Genomic DNA, 25,806 nt, shown 5'->3' on the forward strand with positions numbered 1-25,806 from the left:
CTTAGAACATCACTTTTTTTTTTCAAGAGAGAAATTCAGTTTTACCAGCATGATTGCAAGCTGTGCCAAAACATTCAGAATCAGTATTAGAGAAAACATCTAAAATTTCAGACTTGCCATTTTTCACAGGTGTTGATTGATTAATTAGTGCACTTGCTGAATATTGCATAGTAATTGGATGAGTTTGAGTTTTCATCAAGGGAGATTGTGGTGGTTGATGACTTATTGCAGGCATGATCCATGAATCGTCCTCCTTAAACAACATTGGCAGCGAAATCTTCAGCATTTCTTCGCGAACTGATGCTATGGAATTCGTGGATGATGACCTTGACAAGGATTTAGCTGAAACCTTTTCTTTCATCCTATCGTGTGGAACGTTTTCTTTGATGTTATCATTTGGAACTTCAGTTGAGTACATTGGTTCACCAAAATTCAACTTACATTTTGCAGTTGGACATTTTTTATGATGTGGTTTTCTTGGAGCCTTTGGTGGATTTGGAAACTGATTCATTGCCACAAAAAGAGCAAAAGAACAAGAACGAAGGCTGGACCAAAAAGACTTCAGGCAAAGATAAACAAAAAAGAAGGGGAAAGTGAAGCAATAGCTAAAGGTTGGTAGGTTGAAGAAATAAGTGTCTGACTTGATTAAACTTGCCAATTTTTTTTCACTTAAAATGTTGGGAAGCGTACAACAATATAAATGGTCAAAAATATAAATATCCCTTTTTTTTTTTTTTTTTTTTTGGTGAAATACCCACATCTCTTTAATTAATTTTGAACAAATTTAATTGGTTTATTATACTTTTGTTAATTTAAAAGAAGGTATCTCTCTTTTTTTTTTTTTTAAAGGAAGTTAAACATGAGATTTGGATATTAGGCGCCAATATAGTGTGTTTTGGTGCCTGATGAATTATTTTGAGTTTTGAATTTTTTTTTTTTCCAAATGTTAATTATGCTTTGGGAATGCAAAACTGGCATAAGTGCTTTTTCACAAACTCATTTTACTCTCTTGACAAAAGAAAAACCCACTTTACTCTTTGGACAAAATAAAAATCTACTTTACTCTCAGTCTTTCTATAGAATACATGGGTGATAGTGCTTCGTTGGATTCAAACAACGACTCGCAGTTGCCCCTAAGAAGCACACATACGAGTGTTAGGAACACACAAATTTACAATCGGGAAGAAGATGATGTGCCAAGAAATGTGGAAGGAATTGTAAATGAGGTTGCTGACGACCATGAAGACGACGGTAGTATCGTACATGATGGTACAACGCGTGGGTTAAACAGACCAAACTGGGCAACAGAGAGCATTGAGGTGGTGGAGTTTAATGCAAGGGGTCAAGCCATTGCCCCAAAAGAAACAGTAGCTCGATGGCAAAGGTTTCTAGGGCTAATGGTTGTGGACCAAGGTTTGTTTCCAATTGATGTACTAGATTGGCGACATTTTGAACGTGGAACAACACTAGGCGATGCATGGAAACGAATCAAGGTATAAAGTATTTTGTGACTTGGTTTTGTTTATAAATAATTTTATCTATACAATATTCTACTAGTATTATCTGTTTGTATCACATGTGTTAATATGTAAAGGCTTTTTATTAGGGGCCACGTCGGGCCAAACAAGGTCAGTTGACCCCTTGGACGATCGAAAACACCATTTAAGTTGGTATCTTGACCCCCTGATTGGTTGAGTGGCTGGGCAAGAACGGCCACCACTTGTTTGTGGAAAGCCCTGACTAAAGGGAATCAAAGCAGCGTCCAACTTCTGCTGCCTTTCTCATTATAATCCACGACATTTTCATTTATATATAATTCATATCTTGTATATGATTCATTCTTATAACCTATTCTCATAGGCATCTTGTATACATTCTACAAAGGAATACAACTCAATAACCTCTCTACCAAAACTTTAAGAGTAGTGAATTGTTAGCGCTTTTGGTCTTCGTGTTTCAATTGACTACTCTAATTAACTTATACATGTCAAACCATTAAAATGTTAATGTATATAGTTTAAAATGAATGCAGAGGACAATTAATTGGTCTGATCTGGAAACTAAAAAGAAGGCACCCAAAATATGGGTCGTGGCTGAGTAGAAACTCAATCGTCTTTGGAAGAAACATAAGACCAATCTAAAAAAGAATTGGTATGATCCTTTTTTGAATTCATAGGAGTGATGGAATTGCACTGATGACAGGGTTAGCAAAGAACAATGGAGGTTATTGGTGAAATATTGGGAGACTGGTCCAATGCAGGTAAAACATGAAATATGTCTTTGTTTTTTGTTTTTTCAAATGGTCAATTGTTTGATGCGTATAAAATATTCATATAGAAACAATTGATCACAAATAAATGTAATCGTGCAAAGCGCAGGATGCACTACACAATGGGGACAAAATTATATGCCCAAGTGAGGAAACAATATGAAACAATATGTAAGTGTCACAGTTTTTCTAGTCAATTAATGTGGAGCATGTTATCATATTGTAAGTTTGCTTATGTAAATTCTCATAATGTTTTGATCGTATATAAATGATAAAAACATAGGACAATTGGTATGTATTTTCAATTTTTTAATTAATGGGCCATGAACAAGTGATTTTGTGGATGGCTTAAGAAAAACTTCTTTTAGATACTCGTGTTATAATTTAAAATGATATTTGATATGTGAATTATCTGGTGGATTTTAGAAGGTAAATCACAGGGGTGTCTCCCCTAACTGATGCAAAATGTTTGAACTGTGCCACCTAAGAAAGAATGGAACACCTGTGAATGAGACAGTTGCAAAAGCTATGGTGAGGCTGAATTTGATTGTGTTTTAGGATATATTGTCTTGTGTTGCTTGTTATAGAGGCATCCATGGAGTAGAATGCACAGTTACTAATTATATATATATATATATTCTTTGTGATTACTTCATGCAGGAAGATATGAATTCAAAGATCACTGATATTATGGATAAAAAGATGCAAAACCAACTACCAGATGAAGTAACAGCAGAGGAAATCAATATTGTATATTCTGAAGTGCTTGGAGAGAGAAGTGTAATCAGGTGAGAGGATATGGCATAGGGGTGAGACCTAAGGATGTGTCAGGTGTGTTGACAGAAAGAAGAGGTTTGAGGCTAGAGTTTGATGATATGCGTGAGTCTTACGAAGAAAGAATAGTGTAGGTTACAAAGGATGCAAATGAAAGGGAAGAGAGAATTAAAAGGGAAATGAGAGAAGATGGGAGAGCCACAACGGAAAAGGTGAAACGTTTGGAGCAACTTTTAACAAAACAACAAGCCATCATGGAAAAGGTTTTAGCTAGTGTAAGCAATGTTTCTAACATTGATTCTGAATTGCTACTGGGACATGTTTCACCAAGCACTCCACAAGTAGCACTTGATTCTAATAGATTGGAAGAAATTATGAGTGCAACCTTACATTCACCTTACATGCCAAGCCAAACATTAATTGATCAAGATGGTTATAAACCAGTACTAAAGGGGATAGAAGAAAAGGAGCATGCAAGGAATGTAGGCCTTGTGTTCGGAGTTTGAAAAATATGGCTAGAGTTTATGGTATCTAGACCATGCAATACCATTATGCTTTTGTTAACACCATGCTTATCAACATATATGTGTTGTGGTATTATGAAATTCATAATACCAAAATACATGTTAGTTTGGTATTTTGATCATAACTATTTCATTGGTACTAAGGTATGCCATTTCCTTTTTGAAGACCAAGTTCAAGTGGGATGAAATTAGTTATTTTGAAAGTAGATCCCAAATGATTGTATATTTAGTTACCAGTGACTTAATATTTTGGGAGGTTTAATCCTCCATACGTGTAAATTGTAATGAAAATTATGAAATCAAAGTTAATATGTTTATGAAATGTTTACTGTACCGGAAGAAATTGCAATGAAAGTCAATATCTTTATTAAATTATTTATTGAATTATAATGATAAAAATATACTAACTAGTCAAATAAGTAATAAAATATTATAAACTAAAGTTGATTGGATAGATGATGGGCCCCATGGTACCTTTAGATGTTGTTGAGAGTCAGTTTGTGTTTGTCACGAATGTTGTTAAAATGGTGAGAATAGGCTTTAGTCATGGCTTCATATGTAACAAACCCCAAAATTGTAACTACACTGTGACTATTGTTTTTACTCACCAAAAAAGGTGACTAATGATGCCAACAACCACCAATAAAAAGGAAACAATTGTTAATTTTTTTGTAGTGGGGATATATGTTTTTCTAGTGGCTTTGCTTGGGCATGATGGAACAAACATATATTTAGTTAAATACTACAAGTGGAGTCTGAACAAGGGATTAGAAAAAAGTGCAGATACTGATCGTTTGATTGATGTAGGAGTTCACGGAAGAGGCGGTAGAATCAACGTTATGAGATCTTTGAATCAAATGACAGTGGTGGGTTAGTTTACATTTGTTCGGACCAAAATTAACATAGTTTAATTTCTACAGTTAATGGGCCAATTTTGTGGTTAGTTTTTTTTTTTTTTTTTTGAATAGAAACATTGTATTGATAATCAAGAGGAAAAACCTCGATCAAGCAACAAAACCTATAATGAAGAGTATCTGACCAACTAAGACAGAAAGATTCTGTAATTAAAAACACAAAAACATAAGTAACATCATCTTAAGACAGCCGTCATGTCTCTCAAGATGATAGAGTAGTGATAATCCTTAAATTGCCCCGAAACCGAAGCCCAAAGAGATGCCCAAAATTTAATTCTATCCCATAATTCCTCAACCCTTACTCTTGTATGACCCTGAAAAATTCTTCAATTACGCTCCATTCATATATTCCAGAATATAGCATGAACTAGACAATCTCGAAGGGTTCCAGCTCTCTTCCCCTTCCCCGACGCCCTTAAATTGATACTAAGGAGCTCAAAACACCCTTTAGGAATGACCCACTCCGCTCCGAGAGCACCCAACATCCTCCACCATAATTTGAGGGAGTAAGAACAATGAATGAACAAGTGATCAATACTTTCTGCATTCTCTTTGCAAAGAACACACCAAGAAGGGGATAAGCACATCTTTGGTTGCCTCCTTTGAATGCTATCGCAAGTATTAATCTTGCCATTTGTTACCAGCCACACGAAAAATTGGATTTTCGGAGGTGTCTTCGCCTTCCAGATTGAGCTGAAAGGGGAGAAAACATTCGTGGTGGTAGAGAGAAGAAAAGACCTGAAAGACTTGCAGGAAAACGAGCCGTGCTCCTCAATCTCCCATGATCTCCGATCCAATCTAGAACTATTTATTCTCACCTTCCCCAATATATCCAAAAGAATTACCACTTCTGCAATTTCAACCTCAGACAAATTCCTTCTAAAATCAAAATCCCAATTAAGAGTCACCTCTTGAGTGTTAGCAAAACGGGATATAGTTTGATTTTTTCTCCTGGATAAAGAAAAGAGTCTAGGAAACAAATTTTTTAGTATCCCTTCTTTCAGCCAAAGGTCCTCCCAAAATCTAATTTTCTCCCCATTTCCAACAAAAAATCTGCAGCATTGAAGGAAAGAGTTATACCCTTTTGAAATTTCTCGCCAAGGATTCCTGCAAGACACATTAACTAACTGTTTAGTATCCCACTCATTTGAGTCGGTTCCATACTTGCTCTTAATGATCCTGTGCCATAGCGAGTTGGTTTCTAGTGGAAATCTCCACAACCATTTAGCCCTCAGGGCTTCATTTCTTTCTCTTAAGGAGCCAATTCCAAGACCACCTTCCTCTTTCGTTCTAGTCACCCTTTCCCACCTGACCAAGTGATTTTTCTTCCCTTCTTCTAGACCTTCCCATAAAAAGTTACGCATAAGCTGTTCAATTTTGGCAACCACTCCTAAATGCATCTTAAACAATGACATATAGTAAGAAGGAATGTTACTCAAAACAGCTTGGATTAGCGTTAACCTTCCCCCTTTGGATAAACAAGCCCTCTTCCATTTTTGAAGTCGTTTTTCCACCTTATCCTTTACTGGATTCCATAAATTAAGAGCCCTTGGGTTTCCCCCGAGAGGAAGACCCAAGTATACCATCGGCCAACAACCTACCTCGCATCCCCAACTGCCAGCCATGTTATTCAAAGCTTCGATACTAAAATTGATCCCAAAGATGCAACTTTTAGCCTTATTAATCTTCATTCCAGAAACATCACAAAATAGCTTCAGCAACTCTAGCAGATTTAACCAATACTCTTCCTTACCATCCAGAAGGAAAATGGTATCATCTGCAAATTGAAGGTGAGAAACTTCCACTTTATCGTGTCCTGAAACAATTCCATGAACTAGGTTAGCAGCTTGAGCCCTCTCAATTGTTCTGCTTAAAACATCGCTGATCAAGGTAAATAAGAATGGTGATAATGGGTCCCCTTGCCTAAGTCCCCTAGAAGCCCTGAACTTTCCTCTTGGTTTTCCATTAATCAAAATGGAAAAGTTGACAGATTCCAAACAGCCTTTAATCCAACTTCTCCATTTGACACCAAAGCCTTTCCTTTCCTGCACGTCATCTAAAAAATTCCACTCTGAGGCCTACTCACCAAGAGCCATTTCAACGTCTAAAAGGGGCTAATCGATGCTTCCGTGGACCAAGCCTTTCGAATAGAAGCCAGTCACGAACATTGACCATCGTATGGTCAACTAGCGCTTCAGGCAAAAGTGTCCAATGCTACAGTACATCACTTCAGACAGATTTGTACCTGAAGTTACAATAAGTTACTTTAGAAAGCATTGTGTCCAATGCTACATAACTTCAGATAGATTTGTACCTTGACGAGCATTCCGCACACATAAGACTTGTTTCAACCGCACGTGTATTGAGGATTCTACCATGCGTGTCTGGGGAGCAATAGTCCCCAGGTTGGACTGCTCATTCCCTAGCCACATGAGTACTGAGGATTCTGCCATGTGGTATAGTAAAACAATCCTCGTGTTGGATTGTTTTCCCCCTTTACATGATGTGCACTATGATATGTACCTATCATGTTATTGATACTTGATATATTAGACACACGGTAACTCTTCGGAGGTGTGTCGAGATACCGGGCACCCTTGACTGCATGTACCGAAGGCCTTGACCAGTAGTCTGCGTGTGTAGGAGGGATATTTAGCCGCACGTGTATTGAGGATTCTACCGCGCGTGTCTGGGGAGCAATAGTCCCCCGGTTGGACTGCTCATTCCCTAGCCACATGAGTATTGAGGATTGTGCCATGTGGTCTAGTTAAAAAGATCCTCGTGTTGGATTGTTTTCCCCTGGTACATGATGATTGTGTGGGTTGTTATACATATATAGATAATGGGTACAAAATTAGGAAAAGGAAAGGGTGAGTATTATGTGATATAAATTGAATTATTTAGATATTGGTTATTACTATTATAAATGTCTTATGTGCTCATCTGAGTTATGGGTTGAGTTTTTATTTTATAATTTTATGACCATGTATTTTTGGATTTGAGATAGTGGTTTTGAGTTCCAGCCGCACAGGCGTTGAGGATTCCGTCGTGCGTGTCTAGGGATTAAGTTTCAGCCGCACGGGCGTTGAGGATTCCGTAGGGGAACAACGGTGGGATTTTCTTGACCATGTGCATGGTGAGTGCTCTGCACAGATGTGATCATTGTTATGATGCTTGGACAGTGTTGTTTTGCAATATACGCCTTGGATAGGGTATGGTTGCGGGAATAAATGATTTTCGAAAAGTAATTTGAGTTTCAGAGTAAACAATTAGTTTTAAAAGAGTTATGCATGGTACATGTAAGTCTTTACAGGGAACGGTTTTGAGTTATGAAACATGGGAGGAAAGGAATTTATAAAATATTTAGTTTTATGCCTTGTGAAAATTGAAGTTGAGAATGAAACTAAATTTAACTGTTGGTTTTACTTGGACAATATTTGTATATTTTCTGAATTGTGATCCTTTTTACTTGGAAGAACTACGTGTGGCTTGATCCCTTTTTAAGGGTACGTAGGCAACATGGGTTAACCTAGGTGCAGCCACCAATTGATCTATTTGAGTTTTGTTTGATATGTTCTAGTACTTTGTATTAAAGGATTGTTTATGAGGCCGAGGGGCCATTTTGTAATTTCTGTGTGCTACTGCATTGGGTGTGCTAGTAATCGGTTGTTTTTCTGTTGTGTTTGACAAGTGGAAAATTTGGTAAAGTTATTTTTCAAGGGAAACTCTGCCAAAATTTCAGTAGAAGTCGAATTGTTTATTCATTTTAAGTAGGGCTACAAAGCTTTTTAGTAAAGTGGGTCCGGCATCGGCTAGATGTCGGATGGGAAGCAGGGTTCATCACGGATTTTGAGGGAGAATTCAGGGCGGGTCCTATCATTTACCATATCTTTCTACTAGAAGAGTATCACTAGTAGTGGCATGCCCATCACAATAGATCAGAGAGCAGCTTTTGAGCCCATTTCAGGGCTCATATCTCTTTCATTTCACTTCCTTCACCAACAAGTAACCACTAGTTGCCAAAGTATAGCCTGCTAGCGGCCAGAGGCTTCACAGTGTTCAAAACAGGATAAACAACATTCAAACTAGTTTTGTCTACAAGCATGTGAGAGAGACTCACCTAAGAGCCCAACACATTTTGAGATCTCTTTGTAACTTACCAATATTTGAAATTCTAGTTTTGATCTACTTGATGGGAGCAGAGAGAAGGGATGGTGGAGCTAGGCATTGTTGGGTAGGTGGGGAAGGGAGGCTGATGGAGGAACAAAGGGAACATGGGGTGGGTTTTTTTTTTTTTTTTTTTGAAATATTAAATTTCATTGAAATTAATTATTTTAAACTTAATATTAAATATTTTTAAAAATTAAACAAACTGACGCAATTGAGGCATACGATTGAATTTGTTAACTATCGCAGATACGGTGATGAAATCGGAAAAATTGAAATCATGGTGATCAAATTTGATTTTTAGCTACGTAGTGACCAAAAATGTAATTAACCCTAAATGATATACTAGGTAGGATAGGAATGAGTATTGTGGGACTTGTCTCTTAATTGGAATTTTTACAAACGATTTTAAGAGGAGGAGTAGACCTCCACTCTCAAGGCCAATGGCAAATTGATATGGGAATGCCTCAAATGGGAGGCTCCTGATCCACTTCACACTCTAGTGCCCCATGGAAGCCACCATGGAAACCAAAAGATAAGGCCTTCTTCACAAAGCTCACTAACAAAGAAGATAAATTCCAAAAAGTGAATGAAAGTTGTTTTATTAAGCAACATTTTGTGAAATGATAGTTGGCTGGACAACACAAATGCTTATGCTGCTTTTGCTCTGGCAATTACAAACCTTGAAATGCTGCTTTTATTGTGAAATGGCACCAAGCTTCTTAGGCCCCGTTTGGTTCATGGGAAAGAAGGTTCGAGAAAGGGAAAGAAGGTTTGAGAAAGGGAAATCAATTGCTTTTCCATGTTTGGTAAGTTCATGCATGGGAAATCGTTGCGTTGCACATGGAAAAGTAAGGGGGAAAGTGAAGCCCTCCTCCCCCCTTGGGTTTTGTTTTCCTCCTCATGAGAAAGTTTGGGAAAATGAGCCAACATTAAATACACATTTTTCATGACCATATTATTCCCATTATCATTTTAGAATTACAATATAGCATTAAATACATTTTTTTAAAATTTGATTTCATATGGGTATAATTAGAAAATTAAACAAACTTTGTTTTACATTCCTACACAAACCAACACATGTGAAATGAAATAAAGTCGTATTTCTTGATTACTTTCCCAGGATTGCCAAACATGGGAAAGGAATCTCCATTTCCCATCCATTGGGAATGACATGGGAAATGATTTCCCCTCAAATCTGTTCCGTGAACCATACGGAGCCTTATCGATTTTGTCATGCTTTCTTCTCAATTATTTTGTATATCAAGAATCAGTTGGTTGAGCTCTTCCATATCCATTCATGTGGACTGAGGTTCGAAACCCCAAGCACCCACTAATATATATATTCACTGCAAATATCGTTAACAAATGGAATATCATTACTAAGATGTACTCAAAACCCATTAACAACTCACAACCACAATGTAAACTAAACCGTCATTACATCCCTTATACTCCACTTTTTTAACTGAATTCACAATCACGATCATAAAGGTCTAAAATATCGATGGTTTAGGAAATATCGGTAATTCAAAAACACAGAAATTTCAATGGAAATATCAGGATATTATCGATATAAATAAAAATTGAATAAAAACTACGGAAATTGTAAGAAAAACTTGGAATTTATTTTTGAAACTTTGGAGGATGTTTATTTAGTCAATTATCTATTACTCTATCACAAAAAAATTGGAAGGAAATGTATTGCATGATGGGTTTAACTGATTTAAGTTAATTATATAGCGAGCTGACAAACACCGCGAGTGTAGAAAATATGTCGTAATTAATGAAAGAAGATTAAACACACCATAATAATGTATTCATAATAATTTACTACAATATTTTACACTTTATACATTGCATGTTTAGATACATGAGTGACATAATACCACATAGAGTTTCTGTAAAGTTCAAATTTGAGTTATTTACACTAACACCTCGTGAGGTTTTCGAATTTTTCACAAAACTCCTTAGAGGTTTTAGAAATTACAAGAACACTCTATGAGGTTATAAATTATTTTCACAAAACTCATTTTCATTGATTTTTCATCCAAAGATTGATGATTTTATACAAAAAAAAAAATCTCCAAATGACAAAGTTGGCCTTTGAGATTAAATTGCATACACTTTATTGAGGTTAATTTTTTCATTTGCTTAAGTTTTTTTTCAATGAAATCATCAATTTTAGGATATACAATCAATGAAAAGGGGTTTTGTGAAAACAAACTGAAACCTCATGGGTGTTCGTGTAATTTTTGAGACCTGAGGGGGTTTGTGAAAACACAAGAAACCTCAAGGGGTGTTAGCGTAATTAACTCTTCAAATTTTTCATTGTCTTCATCATCTCGATAATATCGATATTATAGCGATATTTTAGCCAAATATTACTGAGGTGTGAGAGAAATTGTCGACATTGATATTTTCCGATATTATTGATATTTATACGATGTGTATGGATACGTTCCAAAATATCTTTGACTCGAAAATACGATAATATCTTCGATTTTTCTTCGATATTATCGATATTTTAGATTATGAATTTCATAATTAGCATAACACATATCACTAAGTAGAAATTCACAAATGAACTAGCAACATATTCCTAATTCCATTTAGCAAATTGACACCACTAAATCACCGGTTGTTTTAAGGGTTTTGTACTTCATCTTTAAAGCCACCACTAAATCCTTTGTTTTTTTTTGTTTTTTTATTTTATGAAGACCACTAAATCCCTTAATCCCTCTAAGCAGGTTCATTCTCTATGTCTGATTGACTTCCTAGAGATGGTTTATTATGCATCAGGTTACGAGTGCTGATTCCATCATCCCATATAAATCCAGCACAATAAGATGTTCCTTGTGTATACCAAATCCAAACTTGGATCTAGAATAAGAAAATATTACATTTCTACATTCCGAAACAACACAAAATCAGTATTTTTGTTTGGGGTCAGTCTTAATTACATATGATGTATTGTATTCCCAGAAGCGCCTTCCTCGACTCCTTTGTGTCTTTGAGGTTCCCCTTCCCACCCTCATTTGCCCACTGCGGAATGAACACCTTGATGTTTGGCTGGTGCCAGAGTTTGACATGCAGAATATTAAGGTGCACAAAATCCAAGGGAGACACTAGTAGTTGTAGACCTAGATATATGAAGGGATTAACAAGTTGTTCAATGAAATGCAATTATATATAAAAATTAGAAATGTAAACCCTAAATCTTAAATGCCAGAACGAGAAATTGAAAAAAATCTCCTACCCATGAATAAAACATTTTGAGGAGCATTTTTTAGAATAGAATTAAATCGCAAAATCAAATCTCACTCAGTTTGTAGACTCGGTGCTGTCAAGAAAAGCCTTACTTCATGCCTCAGCTAGTTTTAACCGAGGAACAATGTTCATCGATTGAAGTTCCTGGAAGCAAGCATTCAACAGTTGAAAGGTTACTTAAGATTGAAGCTGTGAAATGTAGGGAAACTATTGACATGCTAATAATAGGGAAAAATAACAAAAAGAAGAAAAAAAGATTTCAGTCAAGTTATGTCTATTCTTAAACATCAGCACGCGGAACCATTACCGACATTCTTTAGGGTATGCTAATTAACCATGATAACTTGCTCATAACTTGCTCATCAACCCCTTTTAATAAAATTAAACCAAGAGAAATAGCTGACCATTCTTTTAGACACATAAAAGTGTTGTGAACAAAGAAGGCATATGGTTTCGGACAAGAAAGATTCACATAAGCAGAAGAAAAATTTCAGATAACGAAATCCATCAAAACTAGAGCAACAAAAGTTGGAAGAAGGAATTTTCCAAGGCAGTAAAAACTATATAAAGAGCCATTTTTGCAAATCAGGAAATATATGAAGAGGCAAATTTTCAGGTTTTCTTTTCGATCACATTTTTAATCGGTTAATTAGACAAATTAAATTGCAAACCCAGTATCTAACTCAGAATGTTATGTCTTACTATATACTAAAGGGGATGTTAAGAGACCTTCCACAAACAGGGGATGTGCCAGCTTGGATAAGCAAAAGAACATTCAATGAATTGCCAAGCTTTACCTGAATCAAGAGCTTGCAAGCATAGGGAAGCTTCATGGTGGAAATATTATCCCCATTTTTACATGAGGAACAAATTCCAGTTTTCAGCTTATGGTTGTAATAGCCCAATAAACCACAAACTCTGCAAACCTGAGGCAAAAGCAAATATTAGAAGCTACAATACAATGTCGTGTCTGAGATACCACTTTTTGAAAACCTTCAGAAAAGTTATGGTTTTTCATAAGATTGGTTTGCTTTATGGAAGATCCAAAATAATATAATGGGTCCACAAATATCAAATCCAACCATTCAAGTGTCACACCGTCACTGAAGTTCATTGGTAATTTTGACACAATATCACTTTGGGCCGATTTCTACCAAAATTACAACCTAGCAGGTCTGAATTAAGTAATTGCACCGAAGAAAAAAATAATAATAAGAAGAATGTCATGTTGCAGAGGCACGCGAGGCGTACCATGAAGAAAGAAGTCAGCCCGAAACTCTTACTAGGAAGATGAAACCTCCCTTTTTCATTTTCGAAAAGCCTTAGACAAAACGCCGCAATTTTGTAATTGTGTTTCTTCATTTTAATAAAATGATGTGGTTCATTTATGCGTTGGTCTTTTGGTTTGTGGCTATTTTGTTTTAGTGCAGTCAAATAAAAAGACTAGATTTGCTCGCTACCATATTTGTTGCCATTGGATGTGAGCTCGATTGTTGAGATTTGTGCAGAGGGTAGACTAATTAAACTTATCCCGGCACATTATGTATGGTGATGCTGAGCAAATATATTCCCAATAAAAGAAAGGTATGTTGATATCAATAAAGAAAACTCAAAAGGGTTATATTGACATTTCGAATTTACTTATTTGAGGAAGCATTTCAAAAAAGGAATGTATTTATTATTATTATTTTTTGGAAGTAGTATTTAAATATTTGATATCAATAGCAAATATTTTAAGCCAAGAAAAATTATTTGACTAGTCAGATAAAAACTGAAAGAATTCGGACTGTCCACCAATGGCTGAAAAGTTTTGTAAGTGTTGGTTTGTTTGGTTTTTGAGACGGCAGAGTAGGGATGACATCATAAAATGGCTTATAGGCATGCAACGGAAAATATCTGAAAGGTAGATTTATTAAAGAAGCACAAGCAGTAAATACCTGAACTTCAAAAGGATCACTAGAGATCATTAGGCGTTCATAAAGCAACATACTAGCACCATAAGCAATCAAACAATCACGCTCCATTTCTCCCACTCGTAGTCCTGGTACATGAATAACATTAGAACAAACAGAACTGCTTAACGTGAAATTAATTTGATATATCAAAGATAAAATCACAACCTCCATTTCGGGCTTTTCCCTCAGTGGGTTGTCTAGTTAGACTGACTCGGGGACCACTTCCTCGTGCATGCATTTTATCTAGGACCTGAACATCATGTATTTATATGATATCATAAATATGACGTGAAAGTTTTAATGATCTGTAAATGTAAACTGCGCAATAATCAAAGTGTTTGATACACTTAAAATAAAATATGCCATGTTTTCTGTGACAGGAGTAAATATTGTGAAGAAACTAATGTCTTCCAAGAAGCATGTAAAATAGCCATGATTGAAAATCGAAATGATCGTAGTGATAACTTTGGAAGGAACCGAATATTCACAAGCAAGTGTGTAAAATAGCCATGATTGAAAATTGAAATCTCACCATATGTTTTAACTTCTGGTAGTAAATTGGTCCCATGAATATATATGCCTGTAATGGGCAACCTGTGATACCTGGAGGATAAACACATGCATCAAGATAGCTTCTTTCATATGATAAAGATCTGTCTAAGCACATGGAACACTGTTAAAGAGCTCCTTTTAATTCAAATTAAACATAGCGAAGACCATTATTGTTTTAGGTTTCAAAAGCATAAGATATGACTCCTTTTTTAAGTATATTAAATATAAAGCTTCTACTTGACCTTCTAAACCATAAAGTCATGACTCATGAGGGCCATCCTATTCATTCCAGAAAAGTACATTTACAGTCAGTCATACAATTCTTTAGATAAACAATAAATATGCAAAATAATAATCATACTTCATAGCATATCCTTTAGAGCTCGAGAATTACAGGATTTAAGCCAACGAATAAAACTACTGCATCATCTATGTCCAGTAATTTTCAGAATTTCTTAAGCCACAAGACTACCACTTTCAAATGTCTTTCAAATCACAAAGCACTCTTCTTCAGTTCTTTTAGTTTAGATAGAGCAACCGCAGTACCATCTATATATTTACATGTAGTTTCTAAAATTTGGGAATTTGGAGTTTAAGAAAGGTATATATAAGTTATAACTACAACTTTTTCCCAGCTTAAACTAATGCATTATTAATATTTAAGCGTTGGTTCCCACAATGGACATCTGTAGATTATCAATATTAACTATGATGGAAAATGAATGGGAGCTGATGATCTTAGGCTAATGTAATTCAATTTAGACAATCATATTGATGTACAACCTACAAACGCATCTTGATATTAAATAGTTTAAAGATTAGTAAAATACGTAATATTTGAAAATTCTTGAAAATTCAAACTATAATTATGATATGATACCACTAGAGGAACCAAGATGATAATGTTGTTTCATCAGTTACGTTTATGAATACTGCTAATTTTGTCATTTTCTGTGTAGCCAGATTGAAACAAGAGAGAGAGAGAGAGAGAGAGAGAGAGAGAGAGAGAGAGAATGTACTTCAAAAAGAACCAAAATGCAATCATGAGGTAAGTTGTTAGTCCATTCAAATTAAAATTACGATATCCAAGATGGTCTAGAAAGATGAATTCTTTTGAATCTGATAATGCCTGGAATATCTGGATGCAACTTAATCTCTTATAAATTCGAATAACCAATCTTTGGATCTTTTAGCATTGCAAGAAATCATCTAGCATATCAGACACTGCTATTTATTCAGAAAATGATCTAATAGACACTTTAAAACATTTTCATTTGAATAGGCAATAAAATTGTCATGTGAAATGAATTTCAGAAGCAAAGCCACAACCTGAGTATATAAAGTCCTTGCCGTCGTAGCTAAAGCCCATCCTCACGAGGGTTTTGTGGGAGCCAATTTCCTCCCACGGGAATATTCGCCTAAAGATTCCTTTGTCTTCTCCGCCTCTCTTTCTCCCTGCAAAACGAATAACAATAAGAGGACCACACCCGGGGGGTGTTGGCCAAAGGCCCTCCGATGCCTAAGTCAGTTCAATCGATCTGAAGAGAAACGATAGCTAAAATAGGGTACGGAGTTATATGTGTTTATGGGGTAAACCGGGCGGCCGGAGCCTTATGTAAAAGAGGGAGAGAAAGGAGGTGGTTAGGGTTTCTGAGAGATAATTTCTGCAGAGTTTCAGTAGGAGTTTAGACGTACCTCTACCTTTGTATGTGGCCATCCTTTTATAGAGGTCTCGGGAGCTAGGGTTTCAGAGGAATAATTCCGTAGATGGAAGGGAATTATTCCTCCCCAATTTGGCGAGATTTCACTAATTAGGGATTTGATTTATTTGATTTAAATCAAATCCCTAATCAGGATAGCAATCAAATCAATGCCTAATTTAATTAGGTAACTCCTCCATTAATTGAGAATATTCGTAGGAATCAAATCAATCATCAACCTAATCAGGTAATATCCGATTTAATTAGATAATCCCTAATTAAATCGAACAATTCCCAATTAGGTCAAATAATCCCCAAATGGAAGGAATTATTTGACCTAGGGTTAAGGATTAATTCGATTCCCACAAATGCCCCCCAGCTTCTGCATGGCGCGTGGTGGCATGTAGGAGATGTAGATCATCTGTTGGGCTATCCAGCTGTAACTGGGCTTCCTTCTTAGATTTGGGTTCCCAATTGGAGTGAGCTTTTGACTGTTCTTGGAGTTGGGTTCCTAGTAGGAATGGGCTTGCAATTCCTTCTTGACCTAGGATGCCCAACATGTATAAATGCAGGGCTTCTCTTCACTCTTCTTCACATCGCAAACTTAACTTCTCTACTTTCTAGCTTGAGAGAGATCTTGGAGAATTTGTACTGCTTGTCGAAGAGAGGAGTCGCCGTGCATCCCAAGGTAAGTCGAGCACATATGTTTCTTTTTCTTCATCTTTTCTTCTTTTTGCTTCGAGGATCAACTAGGGGAAGCCCGGCTAGTCGTCGTGACAGGGGATGGCTGGTAATGGGCGGCAGCCGTGGTACAGTAGGTGCGCGTAGGCGGACCATCTACTGCTTGTCGTCGCAGGTCTGGGCTGAAGCATGCTTGGTCTCATGCGTTGCAGGACTCGTTTGCTGGGCAAGTATCGGGAGGAAGTTGGTGGTCTGCCCCCTGCCCAGGATGTTGGAGAGATGGAAGCAGAATGGTTCAGACTCTGATGATCTGCCCAAAGGAAGGCTGAAGTCAAGTCTTCAAGAAATGGAGTTGCGACTTCGCATGCGAATGATGTGTCTCCGTTGAGGAAGAAGCCAAAGTCCCATTCTGTTGAGAAGACTCGAGTGTGGTCTGTTCCATCGTCATCTGCTAGGGTCCAACATCTTGTCGACGCAGATAGCAGGAAGGTTGGTGAAAATCATGATCTGCTTCGTGAGGCAACCCGTGCCTGATCTAGTCCTGCGGAGCGTCAAAGAGATGCCGATATTCCTCCTCAAAGTTCGAGTCGTCTGCATCAGTCAAAAGATTGAGGTCGAAGCGGGAGGTCTGCTCATGACCCAGTTGTTGAGACACGGGCCGTCAAGTGCGGAGTTGATTCTGCCTCATTGACTCCTTTGCAGGCGAGGTTGGCGGAGGCTAAGTAGATGAGAGAGTCGTCTGCCCGGGCAAAGGGTTCTCTTTCAGCGTCGGCGGTTGATCCCAAGGTGAATAAGTCCAGCCCTGTAAGAGATGTATGCGTGTCCGATCTGCTCAAGACGAACTTCTTATCAAACCCATCCTCCTGTGCTGAGTTGGTCGATCATATCCGTCAGGCCGGTGATCTTGGCACATTTTCGAGTCTTTCCTTGGAAAATCAAAGGGAAGTGTCACTTCACTTGCTTCAAAAAGGGACTGGTTTTTACTGCTGAAACTATCCGGAGCTCATCTGCTGGAGAAGAAGAATGTTGAACTGGCCAGTAAGCCTTCTGCCGAGCAGGTCCGTTATGAGAAGAAGACGTCTGATCTGAGGGCAATGATATCAGAGCTGAAAAGCTCCTTTGCTGAGAAGGATTCCGAGCTCAACTCTTCTACTGCTGATTTGGCTAGTCGAAAAGATGTCTTCTTCCGTCTTGAGTGCAGGAATGCTGACATCTCCCATAGCTATGATAAGCTCCTGGCTAGGTTTCGTGCTCACCACAAGTCTGAAGCCACCGTAGACGTGTACAAGTTGGGCTACCTGCACTGTGCGGATGGGGCTGCTCCTCTTTATGCAATTGAAGATGTAGACATCGAGACGCTCTGCCCTGACTTGTTCCGTGTGCAGGGAGGAACTGAAGAGCAGGTAGTTGGAGCGGATGCAGTTGAGGAGGGTGAGATGATGGCAGATGTCGCGGAGCAAGCAGGCGAAGCTGCTGAAGGCATGGCTGATCAGGCGGGTGCAGAGGAGACTGCAGATCAAGGGCCTCCTGCCGGCGTTTCGGAGTAGATGAAGTCTCCTTTACTTATTTTCAGCATTTGTAGTCTGCTTTCTTGTTTAGAATAATTGGTCTTATTCGACCATCTCCCTTTTGTTGAACTTGGCCGGTTGGTCAGCTTGCTATGGAAATTTCAGTTATTTTTCAACTTCAATTTGCATGTTGGCTTGTGAACCGTCTGAGTAACTAGCCTGTACTTTGATTGCGCATCTTCTTTTGGAGATTCGCAACTGCCAGGGTCCCCCTTGAGGGACTCCGGGCGTGGTCTGCATATGATGTAGGTAAATTCCTGGCGAACCCTGCGTCTCCCGAAGGACGCTTCTTATGGGCTGCGTCTCCCGAAGGACGCTTTGGTCGTCGCCCTGCGTCTCCCGAAGGACGCTGCTTATGGGCGACTGTGTGACTATCCTGCCTCCCTTAGGAAACGGATAGGAACCTGGATACCTCCCTTAGGAAATTCCTGGCGCACCCTGCGTCTCCCGAAGGACACTTCTTATGGGCTGCGTCTCCCGAAGGACGCTTTGGTCGTCGCCCTGCGTCTCCCGAAGGATGCTACTTATGGGCGACTGTGTGGCTATCCTGCCTCCCTTAGGAAACGGATAGGAACCTGGATACCTCCCTTAGGACGTCTCCCTTAGGAAATTCCTGGCGCACCCTGCGTCTCCCGAAGGACGCTTCTTATGGGCTGCGTCTCCCGAAGGACGCTTTGGTCGTCGCCCTGCGTCTCCCGAAGGACGCTGCTTATGGGCGACTGTGTGGCTATCCTGCCTCCCTTAGGAAACGGATAGGAACTTGGATACCTCCCTTAGGAAATTCCTGGCGCACCTTGCGTCTCCCGAAAGACGCTTCTTATGGGCTGCGTCTCCCGAAGGACGCTTTGGTCGTCGCCCTGCGTCTCCCGAAGGACGCTGCTTATGGGCGACTTATGTGTAGGCAGATGAGACATTCTTGAATGAGATGATGACTGTGGGCAGCCAGACCAGCAGATGATGTTTCTCTAGATGAATCGTTCCACATCGGCTTCTTTAGTAGAGGATAGAGCTTCGGCCTCGATCCATTTAGTAAAGTAGTCGGTGGCGACGATCATCATGCCCTTTTTGACAGGCGCCGGTGGCAGAGGACCCACTAGGTCAATGGCCCATTGCATGAATGGCCATGGACTGTTTTGTGGATGGTAGACTTCGGCAGGCAAGTTAGGAATTGGCTTGTATCGCTGGCAGCGATCACATTTCTTGACATATTCAGCGGAGTCGTGGCGCATGGTAGGCCAGAAGTAGCCTATGTTTAGAGCCTTCTGGGCGAGCGATCTGCCCCCAGAGTGGTTGCCACACTCGCCGTCGTGAATTTTGCAAAGGACCTCGAGCGTTTGAGGGTATTTTATGCAGGTAAGATGAGGGCCGGAGTATGATCTGCGGACGAGCTTGTTGCTGTGCATGTAGTATCTCGCGGCTTTCTGCTGGACTTTTCTAGCTTCGGACTTGTCCGTTGGTAGATTTCCATTCATCAAGTAGTCGATGATGGGGTGTTGCCAGCTAGGGTCCTCGTCAATCTGCATTGTCAATCTGCATTGCTTCGATTAGCTCTATTTCTTCAATGCTTGGTCGGTCTAGGTGTTCGACCGGGATGGAGCGTCTGAATTCGGTATCCAGCGCGGACCCTAGGCTTGCCAGGGCATCGGCGTGTGTGTTCTCTGCTCGAGGCACTTGTTGGATGGTGAAGGTAGGAAACGCCTTTAATAGTTCTTGGACTTTGTCAAGGTACAAGATCATCCTTGGGTGCTTCGCCATGTATTCACCTGATGCTTGATTTGTGATCAACTGAGAATCTGAGTAGATGGCTAGCTTCTTTATCACTAGCTCCTTTGCCAAGCGCAGGCCAGCGAGTAATGCCTCGTATTCTGCTTCGTTGTTCGAGGCCTGGAAACCAAGTGTGATGGCTTGCTCCAACAGGGTTCCATCCGGAGTGATAATGACGACACCTGCTCCTGCTCCTTTTTGGTTCGACGCTCCGTCTACGCGCAACTGCCACATGTCTATGGGTTGGCCAGGTTCTGCGGAGGTGCCGTCTGCTCTTGAACTTTCCTTTGATCAGCTTCTCTTCTTCGGCTGATGAGGTGGATTCTACCACGAAGTCTGCTAAAGCCTGGGCTTTTATCGCAGTTTTTGGCCGGTAGAGAAGATCATACTGGCTTAGCTCTATAGCCCACTTCATGAGTCGCTGAGAAGCGTCAGGGCTGTAAAGTATTGATCTCAAAGGAAATTCGGTCATGACGATGACTCGATGAGCTTGGTAGTAGGGTCGCAGCTTTCTCGCGGAAACTACAAGGGCCAAAATGAGCTTTTCCAATTTCGGGTAGCGAGTCTCTGCATCGAGGAGAGCTTTTGACGTGTAGGATACCGGATGTTGGGCCCCTAGTTCTTCTCGGATGAGAGCTGAGCTAACAGCCGAGTTGGACACTGCCAGGTACACGAACAAATCCTCACCTGGGACTGGCTTTGAGAGCAGTAGGTTCCTCTCTCGATGATGAAAGAAGTTTTCGCCTTGTCGTCCTCGTGCATCAGGATTTGATTATAGCTGGAGTAGGCGTCCATGAAGCTGAGCAGCTGATTACCGGAGGTTGAATCCACGAGTTGGTCGATTCTCGGCAACGGGAAGTTGTCTTTAGGGCATGCCTTGTTGAGGTCGGTGTAATCGACGCAAACTCTCCATTTGCCCTTTTCTTGTTTCGCCACCAGAACAACGTTGGCTAGCCACTCTGAATAGGAGACCTCTTCGATGAAGCCGGCGGCTAAGAGCTTGTCGATCTCGGCTTCAATGATTGTGACCTGCTCTGGGGCGAAGTTGCGTCTCTTCTGTGCCACTGGCTTGCTAGCAGGGTTGACGTGGAGTCGATGGCAGAAGATGTTTGGGTCGATGCCTGGCATGTCTGACGGTGACCACGCAGACATGTCCTTGTTGTTCTGGGGGAAGGTGGTCAGCTCCACCTTCTCGTCTGGGCTTAGGCGCGAGCCGATCCGCGTTTTTCTGTCTGGCTGGTCAGGATGCAAGAGTATTAGCTCGACGTCCTCTTCGGGTTTCCATCCTTCTTCAGGAGAGACCTCCGGACGGATTTCCTCGACTCGGTCCTGATGCTTTGATTGCTATAAGGGGGTAGCTATTCCCTTCTACTTTTGGCCTGCTCGGTTGCTAGGAGCGGGATCTAGTTGTTCTACTCCCTTCAGATCTGCCTGGTTCATAGGGAGGAACTGTGTTGGCTTGCTTTTCTTCAGCCCTTGGGCTGAGCATTTCCTCGCCATTGCCTGGTCGCTGTTGATCTGGCCGACACCGCCCCCAGGAATTGGGTAGCGGATTTTCTGATGTGTGGCGGAGGTGATGGCGTTGATCTTGCCGATCCATGGTCTGCCCAGGATGCCTTTGTAAGGAAAGACTTCGTCAATCACCATGAATGTTTGGGAGCTGATTATAGGTGGGGAGTAGACGTCGAGATCTATTGTGCCCATGGTAATCGTCGTTGCGCCATTGAAGCCAGTTAGCGACCTGGATGATTTGTTGATCTTTGTTTGTAGGCCCATCTGCTGGATGACCGCCAGTTGCAGGATATTGGCCGCGCTGCCTTCGTCCACATGGATCCGGTCGACTATGGCCGGAGTGATTTGAATGCTGACGACAATGGCGTCGTTGTGTGGCATATCGAGGCAGATCAGATATTTCTTCTGGAAGCCGATCACAGGGTCGTCCTCCGTCGGTGGAAGGTCGGTCGAGACTTGGGAGACCACAATGGCCTGTTTGATCTTCCTCTTCTTTTCTTTGCTGGTCAGCCCAGATTCCTCGGAGTCGGCTAGGATTGTGTTAATCCTTATGACCTTCTGAGGTGGCTCCTTGGCGGCGTCGCGATCCTCAATCCGCTGGATGGCCTGCTTCGCGATGAACTCCGTGCCGTGACCTTCTCTCACGAGTTCCTCAAGGTGCGTTTTCCAAGCAAAGCAGTTGTTTTTTGTGTGCCCGTGCGTCCCGTGGAAGGCACAATATTTTCTGGTATCCCTCTTGTCTGGATCCCCTTTCAAGGGTGACGGCTTCCTTACCCAAGGTTTGTCCTTCACTTGGGCTAAGATTTGGTGTATGGGGATGGAGAACTTGGTGTAATTCTCTTCTGCCGTAGCGTCCTCTTTTGGGTGCGACCTGCGCTTGTCCTTGTTTCTGTTGCTGAACCCGTCGTTCTTTTGGCCTGCCCGCTTGGTTGGTTGATCTTCCTGCTTAGTAGACTTCTTTGCGGCGATTCGATCGTCATCCCAGAGCGCATAGCGTTCCGCAGTTGTGAAGACCTCTGCCAGAGTCTGGCTGTGAGCGATAGTCAACTCGCGGTATAAGTCGTGTTCAACTGGAAGGCCTTTCTTGAAAGCAGAGGACGCGATCCGGTCGTCGCATCCTACGATGTTGGCCTTTTCTGCTTTGAATCTCTTGATGTAGTCTCGAAGGGATTCATCGGACTTCTTGCTTAGGTTGAACAGGTGGTCGGGGTTCTTCTTGATTGTCCCGTAAGACGTGTATTCTTTCGCGAAGACGTATGCCAACTCCTTGAAGCTGCTGATCGACCCAGATGGTAGGGTGTGAAACCAGTCCTGAGCTGTTCCCCGCAGGGTCATCACAAACACCTTGCACATCAATGCGTCATCGGCCTTGTGGAGGATCATGACACTTTTGAAGTGTTTCAAGTGGCTCTCGGGATCGGAGTCCCCCTTGAAGGGTGTAAACGAAGGCGTCGAGAATCGCTTCGGGGGAGCCGCCTGCTCAATTTCGACAGTGAAAGGCGTGGAGTTAGCTTGGTCCATCTCCTTACGTAGGGCATCTTCGAAGTTCCCGCCGGTTTTCAAGTCTCGTAGTTGGTCACTCACAAGCTTCTTGACGTCTGTTGTGTAGATACAGCTGCACCAAAATGGATTCAGTTGCATCCTCAACTTGTGATACTCGCAAGTGCACGAGCCGTTGGTAGTTTAGCATATGTAAGTGCGAGGTCGATCCCACGAGGATTGGTGATTGAATGATCCAATTCATTTTCCCTACACAAAACAGAAATGAAAAAGAAATGAAAAAAATAAAACAAGGAAGAAAGAAATAACTAACTCAAGCAGATAAGTTCCCAAGTTCAATTAGATTAATGGATTGATTCTAGCTAAAGTATGATTAAGCCATGGTGTGTGGTCATAACCTTGTGTTCCTAATTCCCTAATTTGATCATTTGTTGTCTAACCTAAAATTAAGCATTAGGAACCCATTAAGCATAGAAGAACAATTTAAACAACCAAGCATGTATCTAATCCCTGTTGTCGAATGTCCATACATACTCTTCCTATTCATAGTTCAATTCGAATTAAAGCATGGTGTCTACTCTTAATTCAAACCAAGATAGCTAACATGCAAGCCTAAATGGTGATCAATCATTCAAACTAGCATATTAACTTATAAGCATAATGAATAAGAACAAAAACCATAATTGAAACTTGGAAACTAATCAAACTTGAAACTAAAGAAAAGAATTTACATAATGAAAAGTAAAGTGGAACTAAGAAAAACTTAAGGAAAATTTCAACACAAAAGATTTCATTACAACAATTGAAAACTAGAAAGAGAAACTAAGAGAATTTGAGGGAGAGAAGGGAAGGAAGCTCTAGAGAAGTGTTTGAGAGCTCCCCCCCTTGGGGTGTTTTTCAAGCTTAGGAAACCTCACTATATATAGGCCTAAGGAAGCTGAAAATCTGATTTAAGTATGGCTAATGCATACAACACTTGTTTTATAAAATCTGAAATGGTTGATGCACTTCACTAATGCATACAACACTTCCATTATAAAATCTGAAATGGTTGATGCACTTCACTAATAAATCCCACCAGCAGCCCTAGCTCATCTTCATGTCACCATGACCAAGCTTCCAACCAGAAATGATAGCTCATACCTAGCTCACCATGACCAAGCATCCAACCAGCACATGCTGAGGTCAGCATGACCAGCAACTTCAAGGGCTTACAACTTGGGCTTCTCTTAATCAAATTAGGACTTTAAGCACTCGAAATTGAAGTTCAGAATGTCTTCTTTCCAGCCATATGTTATTTGGGCCAATCCAAGGTCGGAGGAGGAAGTTAAGGCCAAAACAAATTGCTAACTCATTTTCCGCGCTGATAAGATCCATCCTGAGCATGGTTCTGTGTTTGCTAGGTAACGGACTCCAGATTTATCCAATGGGTCTGAATTTTGGATATGTTATAGTACACACCAATTGGAACAACTTTCATGAAGAATGTGGCCTCATTCGAGCTATGAAGGTTGTTGAAACAAAGCTTGCAATATGACCTACGGAACTGGACTGGCAGGGGGCTGTAGCCAAAATGAGTTTGTCTTTAAGCTCTTCATCCATTCATCCAAATTAGGCCTTAACATGCTTGAATTGCATGAATTATGCTCTCTAAAGCCATCATTATTACCTAAAGCTCAATGAACTGAAAGATAAACACAAAAAGGATTAAAAGCACAAGTTTAACTCAAAAACATAACCAAATCATAAGCTAGAAGGGTACAAAATGATATACAATTATGAACCGATCAAATACCCCCAAACCTAGATTTTGCTAGTCCTCAAGCAAAACAAAAGGAAAACGAAGAAAAATAAAACAAAATAAGAAGTTAACTAGACCACTTTCGTAGGTAACTCGATTGCATTGAGCGTATGCAACAAGCCTTTAAACCTCTAGGCATCCCTAGTAGGAGGAGTTGTGTCTCCTGAGGGTTTAACAGATACGATACCCACAAACGTTTTACTGACTCTGTAAAACAAAGTAATTAGAAAACTTAAAAGATTTGTTAGTTCTTAAGAAAAACAAAAAAAAAACAAAAAAAAACAAAAACGTTAACCTTCCAACCGGACAAAAATGTTAAACTTCATAGACATGGCTCAACAAGGAACAAAACAAGCACTAAGGAAGTTCTAAACATTATTCAAGTGCTACCACAATCTCACAAAAATCATGCTCAAGGTGTGTGTGTGAAGTAGCCATGAAGATACAACTCATGCTTCTCAAACAACAATATGAATTCCTGCAAGAATGAACACAAGTTTGCCAAGCTAAACCAAAATCAATAGGACTTTACTCATGGATGTAATGTAATGGTTAGAAAAGTAATGGATAATGAAGCACAAAGTCTAAGGAACAAAGTAGAGCATGTCATATAAACAAGATCATGGACATTTGAAATGTAAGGCACATAAATTGAAAAGCTCACAACACCAGATTTTGCAATTGAATCACTTCACAATTTGATTTTGACATTTACATACTTTGTATAATATTTGGCCCAATTTTGCGGCTCTTTACCCTAGATCACCTTGATTTCTCCTTATATCACCCTAGGGTCGTGACTACATTGGCCACACTTCTTTTCTCTTTTTCTTTGAATTTTTTTTTTTTTTA

At 40.1% G+C, this 25,806-nt stretch overlaps 1 protein-coding gene and 1 long non-coding RNA gene across 4 annotated transcripts; one reads left to right on the forward strand and one right to left on the reverse strand.

Moving 5' to 3' along the window:
• Positions 1-1,006: 1,006 nt before the first annotated feature.
• Positions 1,007-3,869, forward strand: LOC110773062 (uncharacterized). Of its 3 annotated transcripts, none has more exons than XR_015833601.1 (4): positions 1,007-1,493; positions 2,033-2,260; positions 2,379-2,800; positions 2,930-3,869. It is a non-coding gene; the product is annotated as an uncharacterized LOC110773062 (long non-coding RNA). The 3 variants fall into 3 exon arrangements; XR_015833602.1 differs by having other exon boundaries at positions 2,379-2,440; XR_015833600.1 differs by having other exon boundaries at positions 2,379-3,869.
• An 8,106-nt stretch (positions 3,870-11,975) lies between these two features.
• On the reverse strand, positions 11,976-16,375 carry LOC148296371 (DNA-directed RNA polymerase III subunit 2-like). The gene is made up of 6 exons (XM_088249223.1): positions 15,758-16,375; positions 14,409-14,479; positions 14,042-14,126; positions 13,859-13,962; positions 12,719-12,847; positions 11,976-12,065 (listed from the first exon to the last, which is right to left on the reverse strand). The coding sequence occupies exons 1-6, from the start codon at positions 15,795-15,797 to the stop codon at positions 12,015-12,017; spliced, it is 480 nt and encodes a 159-aa protein (XP_088105349.1). The 5' UTR covers positions 15,798-16,375; the 3' UTR covers positions 11,976-12,014.
• Between the last annotated feature and the right edge of the window lie 9,431 nt (positions 16,376-25,806).

Source organism: Prunus avium, chromosome 2 (assembly GCF_965620075.1).
Source record: "Prunus avium chromosome 2, drPruAviu1.hap1.1, whole genome shotgun sequence".
Lineage (NCBI taxonomy): Eukaryota > Viridiplantae > Streptophyta > Magnoliopsida > Rosales > Rosaceae > Prunus > Prunus avium.